This window comes from Phocoena sinus, chromosome 6 (assembly GCF_008692025.1).
Source record: "Phocoena sinus isolate mPhoSin1 chromosome 6, mPhoSin1.pri, whole genome shotgun sequence".
In the NCBI taxonomy this organism is placed as follows: Eukaryota; Metazoa; Chordata; class Mammalia; order Artiodactyla; family Phocoenidae; genus Phocoena; species Phocoena sinus.
Window position 1 is genome coordinate 49,945,183 of NC_045768.1, and position 16,512 is coordinate 49,961,694.

Below are 16,512 nucleotides of genomic sequence, written 5' to 3' on the forward strand. Positions count from 1 at the left end.
TTGGATTGGATTGTTTGTTTTCTAAATATTGGGCTGCATGAGCTGTTTATATATTTTGGAGATTAATTCTTTGTTCATTGATTCATTTGCAAATATTTTCTCCCATTCTGAGGGTTGTCTTTTCATCTTATTTATAGTTTCCTTTGCTGTGCAAAAGTTTTGAAGTTTCATTAGGTCCCACTTGTTTCTTTTTGTTTTTATTTCCATTACTCTAGGAGGTGGGTCAAGAAAGATCTTGCTATGTTTTATGTCAAAGAGTGTTGTATGTTTTCCTCTAAGAGTTTTATGGTGTCTGGTCTAACATTCAGGTCTTTAATCCATTCTGAGTTTATTTTTGTGTAGGGTGTTAGGGAGTGTTCTAATTTCATTCATTTACATGTAGCTGTCCAGTTTTCCCAGCACCACTTATTGAAGGGATTGTCTTTTCTCCATTGTGTATCCTTGCCTCCTTTGCCATAGATCAGTTGACCACAGGTGCGTGGGTTTATCTCTGGGCTTTCTATCCTGTTCCATTGATCTATATGTCTGTTTTTGTGCCAGTACCATATTGTCTTGATTACTGTAGCTTTGTAGTATAGTCTGAAGTCAGGGAGTATGATTCCTCTGGCTCTGTTTTCTTCCCTCAAGATTGCTTTGGCTATTCAGGGTCTTTTGTGTCTCCATACAAATTTTAAGATTTTTTGTTCTACTTCTGTAAAAAATGCCATTGGTAATTTGATAGGAATTGTATTGAATCTGTAGATTGCTTTGGGTAGTATAGTCATTTTTACAATATTGATTCTTCCAATCCAAAAACATGGTATATTTCTCCATCTGATAGTGTCATCTTTGATTTTTTCATCTGTGTCTTATAGTTTTCTGAGTACAGGTATTTTACCTCCGTAGGTAGCTTTATTCCTAGGTATTATATTCTTTTTGCTGCAATGGTGAATGGGATTGTTTCCTTAATTTCTCTTTCTGATCTTTCATTGTTAGCATATAGGAATGAGAGAGATTTCTGTGCATTAATTTTGTATCCTGCAACTTTACCTAATTCATTGATTAGCTTTAGTAGTTTTCTGTTGGCATCTTTAGGATTTTCTACATATAGTATCATGTCATCTGCAAACAGTGACAGTTTTACTTCTTCTTTTCCAATTTGTATTCCCTTTATTTCTTTTTCTTCTCTGATGGCCATGGCTAGGACTTCCAAAACTATGTTGAATAAGAGTGCCGAGAGTGGATATCCTTGTCTTGTTCCTGATCTTAGAGGAAATTATTTCAGTTTTTCACCATTGAGAATGATATTAGTTGTAGTTTTGTCATATATGGCCTTTATTATGTTGAGGTAGGTTCCCTCTATGCCTATTTTCTGGAGAGTTTTTTTCATAAATGGGTGTTGAATTTTGTCAAAAGCTTTTTCTGCATCTATTGAGATGATCATATGGTTTTTATTCTTCAATTTGTTAATATGGTTTATCACATTGATTGATTTGCGTATATTGAAGAATCCTTGCATCCCTGGGATAAATCCCACTTGATCATGGGGTATGATCCTTTTAATGTGTTGCTGGATTCTGCTTGCTAGTATTTTGTTGAGGATTTTTGCATCTATACTCATTAGTGATACTGGTCTGTAATTTTCTCTTTTTGTAGTATCTTTGTCTGGTTTTGGTATCAGGGTGATGGTAGCCTTCTAGAATGAATTTGGGAGTGTTCCTTCTTCTGCAACTTTTTGGAATAGATTGAGAAGGATGGGTGTTAGTTCTTCTCTAAATGTTTGATAGAATTCACCTGTGAAGCCATCTTGTCCTGGACTTTTGTTTCTTGGAAGATTTTTAATCACAGTTTCAATTTCATTACTTGTGATTGGTCTGTTCATATTTTCTATTTCTTCCTGATTCAGTCTTGGAAGGTTATACCTTTCTAAGAATTTTTCCATTTCTTCCAGGTTGTCCAGTTTATTGGCATAGAGTTGCTTGTAGTAGTCCCTTACAATGCTTTGTATTTCTGTGATGTCCATTGTAACTTCCCCTTTTTCATTTCTAATTTTATTGATATGAGTCCTCTCCCACTTTTTCTTGATGAGTCTGGCTAAAGGTTTATCAATTTCATTTATCTTCTCAAGGAACCAGCTTTTAGTTTTATTGATCTTTGCTACTGTATTTATTTCTGCTCCGATCCTTATGATTTCTTTCCTTCTACTAACTTTGGGTTTTGTTCGTTCTTCTTTCTCTATTTCCTTTAGGTGTAAGGTTAGATTGTTTATTTGAGATTTTTCTTATTTCTTGAGGTAAGATTGTATTGCTATAAACTTCCCTCTTAGAACTGCTTTTGCTGCATCCCATAGGCTTTGGATCATCATGTTTTCATTGTCATTTGTCTCTAGTTATTTTTTGATTTCCTCTTTGATTTCTTCAGTGATCTCTTGGTTGTTTAGTAACGTACTGTTTAGCCTCCATGTGTTTGTGTTTTTTATGTTTTATTTCCCTGTAATTGATTTCTAATCTCATAGTGTTGTGGTCAGAAAAGATGTTTGATATGATTTCAATTTTCTTATATTTACTGAGGCTTGATTTGTGACCCAAGATGTGAACAATCTTGGAGAAGGTTCCATGTGCACTTGAGAAGAAACTGTAATCTGCTGTTTTTGGATGGAATGTCCTATAAATGTCAATTAAATCTATCTGGTTTATTGTGTCATTTAAAGCTTCTGTTTCCTTATTTTCTGTCTGGATGATCTGTCCATTGGTGTAAGTGAGGTGTTAAAGTCCCCAACTATTATTGTGTTACTGTCGATTTCCTCTTTTATAGCTGTTAGCATTTGCCTTATGTATTGAGGTGCTCCTATGTTGGGTGTATATATATTTATAATTGTTACATCTTCTTCTTGGATTGATCCCTTGATCATTATGTAGTGTCCTTCCTTGTCTCTTGTAACATTCTTTAAAGTCTGTTTCATCTGATATGAGTATTGCTACTCCAGCTTTCTTTTGATTTCCATTTGCATGGAATATCTTTTCCATCCCCTCACACTCAGTCTGTATGTGTCCCTCTGTCTGAAGTGGGTCTCCTATAGACAGCATATATAAGGGTCTTGTTTCAGCCAGCCTGTGTCTTCTGGTTGGAGCATTTAATCCATTCACTTTTAAGGTAATTATCAATATGTATGTTCCTATTACCATTTTAATTGTTTTGGGTTTGTTTTTGTAGGTCCTCTTATTCTCTTTTGTTTCCCACTTAAAGAAGTTCCTTTAGCATTTGCTGTAGAGCTGGTTTGGTGGTGTTGAATTCTCTTAGCTTTTGCCTGTCTGTAAAGCTTTTGATTTCTCCATTGAATCTGAATGAGATCCTTGCTGGGTAGAGTAATCTTGGTTGTAGGTTCTTCCCTTTCATCACTTTAAATATATCGTGCCACTCCCTTCTGGCCTATAGGATTTCTGCTGAGAAATCAGCTGTTAACCTTATGGGAGTTCCCTTGTATATTATTTTTCATTTTTCCCTTGTTGCTTTTAATAATTTTTCTTTGTCTTTAATTTTTGTCAGTTTGATTACTATGTGTCTCGGCATGTTTCTCCTTGGGTTTATCCTGCTTGGGACTCTCTGCGATTGCTGGACTGGGTGGCTATTTCCTTTCCCATGTTAGGGAAGTTTTCGACTATAATCTCTTCAAATATTTTCTTGGGTCCTTTCTCTCTCTCTTCTCCTTTTGGGACGCCTTTAATGTGAATGTTGGTGTGTTTAATGTTGTCCCAGAGGTCTCTTAGGCTGTCCTCATTTATTTTCATTCTTTTTTCTTTATTCTGTTCCTTGGCAGTGATTTCCATCATTCTGTCTTCCAGGTCACTTATCCATTCTTCTGCCTCAGTTATTCTGCTATTGATTGTTTCTAGTGTATTTTTCATTTCAGTTATTGTTTTTTCATCTCTGTTTGTTCTTTAATTCTTCTAGGTCTTTGTTAAACATTTCTTCCATCTTCTCGACCTTTGCCTCCATTCTTTTTCTGAGGTCCTGGATCATCTTCACTATCATTATTCTGAATTCTTTTGCTGGAAGGTTGCCTATCTCCAGTTCATTTAGTTGATTTTCTGGGGTTTTATGTTGTTCTTTCATCTGGTACATAGTCCTCTGCCTTTTCATTTTGTCTCTCTTTCTGTGAAGCTCATCATTTTTGACAGTAAAATATTTCAGTAAATCAATCAACACCATTGAAAATTATATGAAACAAAAATATTGCCAAACTGAAATAATGAGTATGAAAAGGAAATAGATAACAGCACTAGTGGTTCTTAAGTTTATTGACTACTTATTCTGTATCAGACACCATATTAAGCACTTTATATATGTTATTCCCCTAAATACTTAAAGCAACCCTGAGTGTTGTATATCAATCATCATGGTGGAAGGAAAAGAAAAATCAAATGGGGAATGAAGAGAGTTTAATAAAGAATCTATTTATAAAAGTGTGGCCAGAATTCAGAAAATAAACAAACAATGATGAAGCACCCTGAAGACAGCAATATTGGGGAGGCATAGGGTAGGGCAGTTATGGAACCCAGAATGATCTACAGCTGTAAAGAGAGGGTCACTTGATACTTGTGGCTTTCAGAACAGACACAGTGTTTTAGTCTGTTCTGGCTATGTCACAAATATCACAGACTAAGTGGCTTATGAACAACAGAAATTTATTTCTCACAGTTCTGAAGGCTGGGAAAGCCAAGATCAAGGCACTAGCAGTGACTGGTGAGTGCCTACTTCCTAGCTGATAGACAGCCATCTTTTCACAGTGTCTTCACAATGGCAGAAGTGGGGAAGGAGCTCTCTGGTGTCTCTTTTATAAGGGCATTAATCTCATTCATGAGGACTCCACCCTCATGAATTAATCACCTCCCAAATGCTCCATCTCCTAAGTCTATCACACTAGGAGTTAGAATTTTAACATTTGAATTTGGGAAGGATACAAATGTTCAATCCACAGCATACAGCCACTGCCAAACCATGGCCCTGCAGGGAGGAAATCACAGGAATAAATGTCCAAGCCAACTCTCCTCCCACTGCTGATCAACTGGCAGTGCCTTCCAAAGGCCAATTCCTGGCAATTCACAGGAGGCCAGAGGGCAAAAAAGCTCACTGATGCAACCCATAAAGGTCACACTGCTTGGCACAGAGCAGGGTTGAGAAGGGTGGAGAGTGGATCTGGAGGGAGAAAGGAAGGACCTTTGGCATAGTTTATCTTCATTTTAAGGAAGGGAAAACTGAGGCTGAAAGGGATAAAGTAATGCCCAGCTAAACTAGAGAGAAAAGTAGAAGTTCCACAATTCAAAACATGCAGTCTGACTCTTTTATTCATTCATCCATCCATATCTCTGAAGTGCCAGGCACCCTACTAAGTTCTAGAGCTAGAGTATTAAATAAAACCCAGAGGCTATCCTGGCTGTAGCTTAGTTGAGTTGCAATAAATCATGGGGATAATGGTAATAACAAGAGCACATGGCCAGACACCATTCTAAATGTCTTCACATTAAATGCTCATGAAAACTCTATCCCCACTTTACACCCAAGGAAATAAAGACATGGAAAACTGTAAACTCTTGACCAAAGTTACAACCTAGTAAGTGGTGGAGCTAAGAATCAGTAAGAAGCCATCTGACTCCAGAGCCCACTTTTTTTTTTTTAACATCTTTATTTGAGTATAATTGCTTTACAATGGTGTGTTAGTTTCTGCTTTATAACAAAGTGAATCAGTTATACATATACATATATTCCCATATCTCTTCTCTCTTGCGTCTCCCTCCCTCCCACCCTCCACATCCCACCCCTCCAAACAGTCACAAACCACCGAGCTGATCTCACTGTGCTATGTGGTTGCTTCCCACTAGCTATCTATTTTACGTTTGGTAGTGTATATATGTCCATGCCACTCTCTCAATTCATCCCAGCTTACCCTTCCCACTCCCCATATCCTCAAGTCCATGCTCTAGTAGGTCTGTGTCTTTATTCCCGTCTTACTCCTATGTTTTTCATGACCTTTTTTTTTTTCCTTAGATTCCAATTTGTATGGAAACAAAAAAGACCCCGAATAGCCAAAGCAATCTTGAGAACAAAAAATGGAGCTGAAGGAATCAGGTTCCCTGATTTCAGACCATACTGCAAAGCTACAGTAATCAAGACAGTATGGTACTGGCACAAAAACAGAAATATAGATCAATGGAACAGGATAGAAAGCCCAGAGATAAACCCACGCACCTGTGGTCAACTGATCTATGGCAAAGGAGGCAAGGATACACAATGGAGAAAAGACAATCTCTTCAATAAGTGGTGCTGGGAAAACTGGACAGGTACATGTAAAAGTATGAAATTAGAACACTCCTTAACACTATACACAAAAATAAAATCAAAATGGATTAAAGACCTAAATGTAAGGCCAGACACTATCAAACTCTTAGAGGAAAACATAGGCAGAACACTCTATGACATAAATCACAGCAAGATCCTGTTGGACCCACGTCCTAGAGAAATGGAGATAAAAACAAAAATAAACAACTGGGACCTAATGAAACTTAAAAGCTTTTGCACAGCAAAGGAAACCATAAACAAGACAGAGCCCACTCTTAACCTCCTGTTAACTTTCCTGTATCAGAGGTAAATGTTATCCCCCAATATTAGACTTCCCATCTTCATCAATAATAGAACACCCAAATTTTAGCTGGGCCCGTGAGGTTTCAGACTACATTTTCTAGTCTCCCTTATACACAGATATGACCAGTGACTGGTTCTGGACAGCAGGGCATAAATGGAATAAATATATACAACCTCCAGGAAAGGTCCTGCTTCTGTTTCTCTTCTTGCTGCATGGAATGTGGACATAATGACAGGTTTCCAGCAGCCATATTGGGCCCTACACAAGGGATGGCAGAGCAAGAAGCTAGAAGCAGTAGGTCTCTGACAATTTATGGAAATTTCATACCAGTCCTGGCCTGCTATCCTCTAGACTTTTTACATAAAAGAATAAAACCTTATATGCAGAGCCACTGTTGATTTTTGGTTTCTGTTGCACATAGGCAAACCTAATCCTACACCATCTTAATGTAAAAAATCACTTTGTTCTAGAAATGTTCATAACCTGACATAGGGTGGATAATTTATAAAAGCACTTCCATATGTTTAAAAGTCTTTGGGGCTTTATATATATATCACAAACTGGAGATTGGCAATTTGATATGTGAGATAGCTAAATTAACACAGCACCAACTCACAGGCTAATCACTAAAATTTCCATTTAATTTGCATAATAAAATCTACTTTGAGTCAAATGGTAATATAAAAGATATCTAATGTGTGTATAGGATGTGTACTTCATGATATCATTCTTTTCCCCATTTTCCTGAGTATCAATTTTTTTAAGTCCCAATTTCTAATCTTCCAAGATGAACTCTTCCTATATGTGCTACACTTAAGAAAACCCAGGAACTTCCCTGGTGACACAGTGGTTAGGAATCTGCCTGCCAATGCAGGGCACATGGGTTCGAGCCCTGGTCTGGGAAGATCCCACATGCCACAGAGCAACTAAGCCCGTGCACCACAACTACCGAAGCCTGTGCACCTAGAGCTCGTGCTCCACAACAAGAGAAGCCACTACAATGAGAAGCCCATGCAGCACAACGAAGAGTAGCCCCCCGCTCAACGCAACTAGAGAAAGCCCGCGTGCAGCAACGAAGAATCAACACAGCCAAAAATAAATAAATTTATTTTTTAAAAAAAGAAAACCCAGTAAACATATAACCTGGGTAACAGGTACAGGAAAAGAGCAAGTCACTTAGGGCTTCCCCTCAATTTCCACATTTGAGTGTAACCAGCCTCTTTGTGCTGAGGATGACTTACCCCCTGGCAGAATCTCTCTTGGCAAGATTCATTTCAAATGATGCCCAATTGACATTTCTTTTTTGGCTTCCCTATAGGGTTCCCTGAAAGCATGCTCCTCTGACCCATACTGACAGAAGTGTAGGTAATTCTCAAGTCAAGTCTCCCCTCTGATGCCACAGGCTGCTTCAGGAACAAGTCAGATCCCAATCCACCTAGTCCCCTGACTTCAGGGGAACATTTATCAAATTGCCTGTCTGATAATGTTCAGGCCCCACACTATAGCTTGATGAGCAGGACATGCTTCCACCCCCAGCCAGTGGGGACAAGAGGGATGGGACCCAGCATGTACATCCCTCCAAATGACTCCCCCAAATTCCAAATACTCTCATCCAGGTCTCTTCAATTTCAACATTTTCTTTCTTTTTTCCTTTTTTTTTTTAACCTTCAATGTGGATGAGAGATCAAGAGTTTCAAAACCAGTTACCGCCCAAATGCTCTGCATGTTCTCATTATGAAATGGAGAAGTTGGCATCTTTTATCTTAGATCTTCAGTCATAATTGAGGAAGAGTCTTATTTTATCTTGTTAAACAGCACTCCCCCTACCACTGCCAAAAAAGTCATCATCAAAAAGTAATACAGATACTTTGTTAAAAGTCTTTACCTTTAAAAATCATCCAAAAGGCTATTCTTATTTCTCAGCAGTAGTTTTGTCCTGTTTTCTGTTTTCGTGGCTCTACTTTCATGTCTAAGTGAACACAGTAGTACCACATACAGATTATTTAAAGGATCCAAGAGAAGCAGAGAGTCCCTCTTCCCGTCATTATTTTGAACAACTGAGACTTACGGGGTGCAAAAAATAATTTCATTATTTTTCTTTACTGCCAGTTCCAGTTAGCCTTTACGGGATGGTTCTTTCCCTGCACCTAGAAGAGATAAATTATGGACAAGTGCCATATTTTCTTCTGGTCACTTTCAGATAACAAAACCACTGCTTGTCACAGAAGCAGTCTCAGTTAAGTAATTAATATTAGTAGAATAATCACAAGAGGGCCTTTTATTTGTCTAGTTGTCTGAGGGAAGGACGGAGCAGACTAAGCAAAGAAATAGAAAATCAGCTAACCCTCCTTCTACACACACATTCCTCTGCAGACTTCCCTGGCCTGGAGCAGACTCTAGCTGGAGGAGAAGAAAATCTTTAACCTTAAATAAAATTCATCATTTTGATGAGATATTTTAATTATTGAAATGTGACCAAAAGACTATTAATTATCTGAGAGTGACCATAAAAATTATAGAAATTGCACAAGATCTTATCCAGGGGTAGAGAAAGAACTAATTCCACAAAGTAGGGTGAATAGACAACGGAGGCAAAGAATGTGTGTGTCTGTGTGTGTGTGTGTGTGTGTATGTCTATGTGTGTGTGTGATTGCACCTTTTGAGTGCCATTTGTTCAACCTAACAGTTATACCTGCTTGAGCAAACTGATATACATGAAATATTAAAATCTAGTTTCTCTAAAAGTTAAATTAGGGCATGATTATTGATATAGAGAAAGAGTTGCAAAGGAGGGTAATGGAATCAAAATGGCAGATGTCTCATTTCATTCATGTTCCAAATCCCTAGAAATGACAAAGAAGATACTTGATAGAATTAATAAGCCCATAGTTACAGCATAAGGAAAGTACACTCAAGTTGGCCAAAATTTATACAGAATTCCCAAAACAGGAAAGGCAGATGCAATTGTGCTGATATTGGAATAGACAATCCAAAGTAGATCCAGGAGAGAATGCTGGAACCTGTGGCATTAACTCCAAACTCAGAGATTATGGAGATAGGAAGCAAGAGGGAGCCCTGACTCAACAGCCCACTCTCCCTAAATATCTTCCTTTTCCCTGGTGTAAGTGATTCTCCTGCACTGACATTTAAAATTACTCCATTTACAACAATTTGATCCATATGCCTCTTTCAGGTACTTAGATCTGAATGCTAGAAGCATCTGTAAGATTGTAGTGCTCAAAATACTATTCTACTATGTTAGTCAAAGAAAAACATACCTGAACCAATTAAGTAAATGATAATTGAATTTCTCAGATCCATTATAATTATATCCCTTTTAGGGTCACTAATTTTTTTTTTTAATTTTTCTTATTATTTTTAAACATCTTTATTGGAGTATAATTGCCTTACAGTGGTGTGTTAGTTTCTGCTTTATAACAAAGTGAATCAGCAATACATATACATATATCACCATATCCCCTCCCTCTTGTGTCTCCCTCCCACCCTCCCTATCCCACCCTTCTAGGTGGTCACAAAGCACGGAGCTGATCTCCCTGTGCTATGTGGCTGCTTCCCACTAGCTATCTATTTTTCCTTTTTTATTTTTTTAACATCTCTGTTGGAGTATAATTGCTTTACAATGGTGTGTTAGTTGCTGCTTTATAACAAAGTGAATCAGTTATACATATACATATGTTCCCATATCTCTTCCCTCTTGCGTCTCCCTCCCTCCCACCCCTCTAGGTGGACACAAAGCACCAAGCTGATCTCCCTGTGCTATTGGGCTGCTTCCCACTAGCTATCTATTTTACATTTGGTAGTGTATATATGTCAATGCCACTCTCACTTCGTCCCAGCTTACCCTTCCCCCTCCCCGTGTCCTCACATCCATTTTCTATGTCTGTGTCTATATTCCTGTCCTGCTAGGGTCACTAATTTTTAAATGTTGTATTTTCATCCACTAGAACAGCTCATATTTGAGACCTGCTTAGGTATTCATCTACTCATAAAATGAATGTTAGCACACATTTGTATACTTTTAGCACACTTTTTTCATTTATTTGTCATTTTTAAGTCCAAAGTGACTGTGATGCTGTTAAAACTAATACTAGCCTAATTTGCTCATCAGTGTTGTCCTGTTAGTTCCAAAAATGCCTTGGCATTGATCCATTAGCTGTATAAGAAAAATCTGTTTAATGAAATTTCTCAAGTTCCTCTTTGTTCCTTTATATCTAAAATTTCTCACCTTCTATGACACAGCATCAAATCTGCCCTGTATTTAGTCCTTCTGAGTTTATGGGATTCAACATGCAGCACTTCCTCAGAAGTGGTCTTACGTAAGTCATTGTGACAGGGCCTGTGGTAGTGCCGTGAGGGTCCTTGGGTAAGGAACTTTACAAATGAAGAAACAATGATAGAAGTACTCTTGATCATTTATTTTGCATGGGACTCACTCTGTTATAGCTAAGTAGTACCTCAATAAAGTCCAAATAAAATACCGAAATGAAATATTGGAATTTAAAACACTATTTCCTATAATCACTTGGACGAATAAGACAATCAGAGAAACTCCAGTGGCTTGAATTAAATTACTGCTCTGCTGTGAATCCATGGCCCCACTCAGCCTCCTGAAGCCAGAGAGGCCACTGGGGTAGGAATTTGATTATGCCACTACTGAAACCTAGGTAGTATGTTTCCAGATTCCACCAACAGATGGCTCCTTTAAGCATTCACCTCAGGAGCTTCACGGTGGTCACCTCCACTAGGAAGCCATCTTTTTTTTTTTTTGGCTGTACCACCGCTCAGCTTGTGGGATCTTAGTTCCTCAACCAGGGAGTGAACCCAGGTCCTCGGCAGTGAAAGCACAGAGTCCTAACCACTGGACCGCCAGGGAATTCCCTAGGAAGTCATCCTTGACCCTCCCATCAATCCATTTCAGTTCAAGTGCCCCTCACAGCATCCTTATTTCTCCATATCTTATCATCCATCATGCACACTGTCACTGTGGTTGTAGGTACCCATTAACCACATAAGCCTGTGAATTCCTGATGTACAGCGACCTTGCTTTGAATTATGTTTCTTACCCCAGCACTCAGCATGGTAACTTGGCATACATTTCTTATCCCAGCACTTAACAAAATAACAGGACCTCAACACATGTTTGTTAAATACAGTCTTCTTTCCCTTCTTCCTTCCACAAATATTTATTGAGCACCAACTATGTGTCAGACACCATTCTGGGAACGGGAGATACAGCAGAGAACAAAACAGACCAAATGAAGCTTGTATCCTAGTAGGGGGAGAAAGACAATTAACAACTAAAAAGTCTTAAGTATGTCCAGTCATTGAAGTGTCATGAAGGAAACTAAAGTAAAGGAAAGGGATAGAGAGATGTGAACAGACTTCTATTTTACACACAAATGGGCAACTGGCTCATTGAACAAGTGGGACTTGTAAGTAGGTACAATTAGAAAACAAATTTATTCTTCTTCCATCGCTGCCCATTCATAGTTACTTGGAGGGGCTTATTCTTTTTTATGCTCTTTGATGAAATATAGGACAGGCTCCAGGACTTTTCTGGTCACTCTCAGATAATATATTGATAAAAACCTTCTTGCTACTTCTGTCTCAAGAAGAGCTTTTTTGAGGTAAGTAAAATGCCCAGTCCCATGTACTAGCCAAAACTTCATTTAAAATGAAAGATTCTCATTCCTCCACCTTGGGCATGTTTTAGTCTGGTCTGCTTCAGTTGACTTCTTCCCAGTTGTCCACGTTGGACTTCTTCCTTATACACCAACTCATTCTGGCTCCTTGAGTGTTTAAGATGAGGGTGATGGGACATGAGGAAGGAGAGAAGCAAATGCAGGAAAAGTGGACATGTAATCTTGTTTTGGTTTCCTCTGGGCGTGTCTGTGTCTGACCCTGTCTGGTACTGAAGGACGTTCAAAGCTGACTTTCTCAGGGTGTTCTAATAGAAGCTGAGAGCCTTTCTGGGAACATTCAATGGTATGTTCTGTGATGCAGGATGCCAATTTCTGCACTTAAATGTCCTGTCTTAGCCCATAGGAATACAGTCGATCCCTCTTCCATCCCTACATGAGGTGCTCTTGGGCAGGCTCTAAAATGGCTCCCTGTCATCTTTCTCTTTTACATGGCCCATATCTGATCCCCCAAAGCCACATCTGGGCCTGAATACTCACTTATCCTTGCCCCACCACTCATGTATATGTAGCTAGTTCCTCTCTTTCTGCTTCAGACAGATCACCAGAGCCTCTTATCTATAACTTCACGAGGAACCCAAGGGGGTTTGCAGATGAGACTTACAGCACACCTTTTTCAAAATCCTGTCTCTATTTTCAAACTGAATTTTGGCTTTGCTGAATGTTGGGAAGCAGACCCAAGTTTGGTTCAGTAACATTCCTATCTAATACACACTGTAAACCTGGTAGAGGAACGACAAGGTTTCAATGACTATGAACGAAAGTCATAAAGAAGGTAAATATTATTTGTACATTCTCTATTAAACTAAGGCTTAACTGCTACAATGCATGGAATATAAGGAATGAATATTTGAGGTTCCTACACCTCATATTTCACTTCATCTCACTTCCTCCCACAATCCAGAGACCAAGAAGATTTTCACTTATCAAAAATAAATGTTTTTAAGAGTCAAAGATGCTAAGTGCATGCCAGGCAATGCCTGCCTTGCCCAACTTGTTCTTGTCCTCACCATGCTCAAGAAAGCAAGGGTAAGCTGGGTTTGGGAGAGCAGGGCAGAGTGGTTATTTTCTGAGTTGGGCATTGGCCTCTAGAGCTCCATCAATGTGCTGGCTAATGACCAATTAGGCAGCCTGGTGCAAAGGCAACAGGGCAGGGTTGAAACTGAGGAAACCATCAGAATGCCCCTGAGATTTAAGCTGTGGGACAAGAGGAGAACAGAGCAGAGAGAAACAGAGACGCCAAGAGAGATTGTGTGTGTGTCAGACAGAGAGAAGAGAGAGAGAGACAGAGAGAATGCCTTGCTTTAGAGCCACCTTGGTTCCTGTAAGTGTCCTCGTTCCACATCCAGGCAGCCGTATTTTTATAATATATTCCCATTTTCAGGCTATCCTTATTGTTCTCTGTCTATGGTAAACTATAACAGAAAGGGAGGAAACAGCATGGACTCTGCTAAGCTAATTCATTCCCATCACCCTGGAGAACACAGAATTTTCTAGAACCATTCCCAAAGTAGAATTATGGATCTTCCTAGGCTTACCCTTTTTCAAAGTAGCCCAGCCCAGCAGAATATGATATACAAACACAGTCTTCTCAACACATTCACATCCATCCTTGTCAAATTACCAGCTCTTCAGGCCCCAAGGCCATCCTATAAGGTTGAATTGAATCTTCAACTAGTCCCAAAACTCTTGACATTGTAGGACACAATTTGGGACTCTTTAGGGAGTTGAGTTCCTGCACACTGATTGAGCAGACACCTAAATAGCCAAGGAGTAACCCACAGCAATTCAAATAGGAAGTACCTATGCAATGGATACTCCTTTTGTAACTTAGCTGTACAAATGTTATGAGAATAATAACAGCATGCTTAAATTACTCACAATTCCATCCCCTTAAGACAAGTACAAAAGACCTGAAACCCAAAGAGATGGGTTCAGATTCTCACTCTTCCACTCCCTGGCTGGGTGACTTTGAGTAAATCACCTAACCTCTAGGAGAGTCTCCCCAGTTGTAAAACAGAGATAATAATACCTACTTCACAGGGTGATGGTGAAGGTTAGAGGAGACATCTAGCAAGATGTTGCAGCTGCAGCAACAGCATCATAACAATAATAATAATTTCTTGAGTACTTTCTATGTGGTCTTGAGTTAAGCACTTTTTTGCTTTATTTTACTTAATTTTCCAATAACCTTATGAAGTGCACCCATTTTACAGGTAAGGTCACTGAAGCACACAGTGGCTAGGTCACCTGCCTAAGTTACTAACACAGCTAAGAGGAGCACTGACAAAGTGCTCCTCCCTCTACTTTTTCATGTTTTACTAGGAGGAAGATTCCAGACTTAAAGAAATTAGTAGCTACTACTTACTGGGGGTTCGTTGGTTCCAAGTCGCCAATATGTTGAATTACACAGTTTTTTTACTTCTTCAGGACCCTCTATATCATAATCTTTGGGATAAGTTTCTCTGTCACGGTGCCTTAAGAAAAAAATTAGAATCTGTTAAGGGATAAAGCTTATTTATCAGGTATTGCATTTGAACGTTGTAAAAATTATGCAATGAAAATTTACTGTATTTGTGACCTTGTTCTAATAATAAATTTACTGGATTTGGGACATGTATTTCCCATCTCTTTTCAAGTAATGCTGAGGCTACTTCCTAAAAACAATTTAGCACATGTGATAAAACTAATAGTATCACGAAAACAATACTTATCCAACACAGTAATTATTCAGTGACTCCAATGAAGTGAATCTTATTTAATAATGTACATTCGTTACTGAAATAAATTCTAAAATAAGACATGTAGTATATTAGAAAGGCAACTTACCACTTTAGAAATTTTTCTACCATGAATTTTAATTACAATTTTTTTTCAAAACGAGAGCAAAATATTTACTCATATGGATTTATAACAGTGCTTCCTGCTCCGAAAGAGGGTCTAAAGGAAAAACAGTTCTTAAAACATGTAGAAGAAAGAGGAAAAAAATATTCTGAACGTCTTGACTGAAAGGGTAGTTGGATAATAATAAAGGAGGGATTTGGGGATAGGAAAGGAAAAAGGAGGTGAAGTGGCCCACAACCGAAGTATCTATTTTCGGAATAAATTCTAAAATAAATTCTAAAATAAGACATATCTAAAATAAGACATATGTGTAATAATATTGTGCCTATCTAAAATATGCTTTGTTGGGTATTCTTAAATACCAGACAAATCCACATGCTCTCAACTTCTCTGGCCTCCTCCATCTTCAGTCCATGAACTATTCATCTACTGTGGGAGAGGGCAGCCCAGCTCTTCATCTGTTCTTCCAAATCTATGGTGTAATCCTAAAACCTAAGCTTTTGAACTCCAAAGCCAAGAATTTGGCTCTTTTGCTGCCTGCTGGGTCATTCTTCCCTGAGGTAATAAAACCAGAACACCTCCCTAGGAGCATAGGAACAAAGGGGCAAAGCACCAGTTAACATTTCAATGTATTATTTCCAGGGCCCACCTCTTTTTTTTTTTTTTTTTAAAATCTTTATTGGAGTATAATTGCTTTACAGTGGTGTGTTAGTTTCTGCTGTATAACAAAGTGAATCAGCTGTACATATACATATATCCCCATATCTCCTCTCTCTTGAGTCTCCCTCCCACCCTCCCTATCCCACCCCTCTAGGTGGTCACAAAGCACCGAGCTGATCTCCCTGGGCTATGCGGCTGCTTCCCACTAGTTATCTATTTTACATTTGGTAGTGTATATATGTTCATGCTACTCCCCCACCTCTTTTTTAGGCACTGTAGGCACAGTGCCCAGGGCTTGTGATACTTTTAGGGCCCAGGAGAGTGTTTTAATCATTTTTAAATCAGAAAATAAAAGAATATAATCCAGTTTGAATTATATCCATCTTTATACCAAAGCAGTCATAAACTATCATTTTAAACTTTTTTTATTGGAGGAATTGGAGGCAAAGGTAATTAGTGTCCATGAAAGTTAGAATGCAGCCTGATTATCCCATCATGTATTTTAAGTTGTATTATAACTAGATTATTACAAAAAATTCAGTTATGTTCCTTTTCTTACCGCAATCTCAGATAACAGCCAAAAGCCCAGCAATAAAACATGAATCTATAATGAAACTTTGGAGGACTGAGCTAATGCAGTTGGCATTCCCTAATGCCTGCTAGTTGCCC

At 38.6% G+C, this 16,512-nt stretch overlaps 1 protein-coding gene across 9 annotated transcripts in view; it reads right to left on the bottom strand.

Annotated features, from left to right (window-relative positions):
• C6H9orf135 (chromosome 6 C9orf135 homolog) overlaps positions 1-16,512 on the bottom strand; it is a 127,948-nt gene that overhangs the window by 53,515 nt on the left and 57,921 nt on the right. For 7 of the 9 annotated variants that reach the window (XM_032634948.1, XM_032634947.1, XM_032634951.1 and 4 more), the window contains one exon: positions 14,708-14,816. The exons of the other annotated variants lie outside the window; for them this stretch is intronic. In XM_032634948.1, the coding sequence (XP_032490839.1) occupies positions 14,708-14,816 (109 nt within the window). The remainder of the gene's footprint in view (positions 1-14,707; positions 14,817-16,512) is intronic. 9 annotated transcript variants of the gene reach the window in all.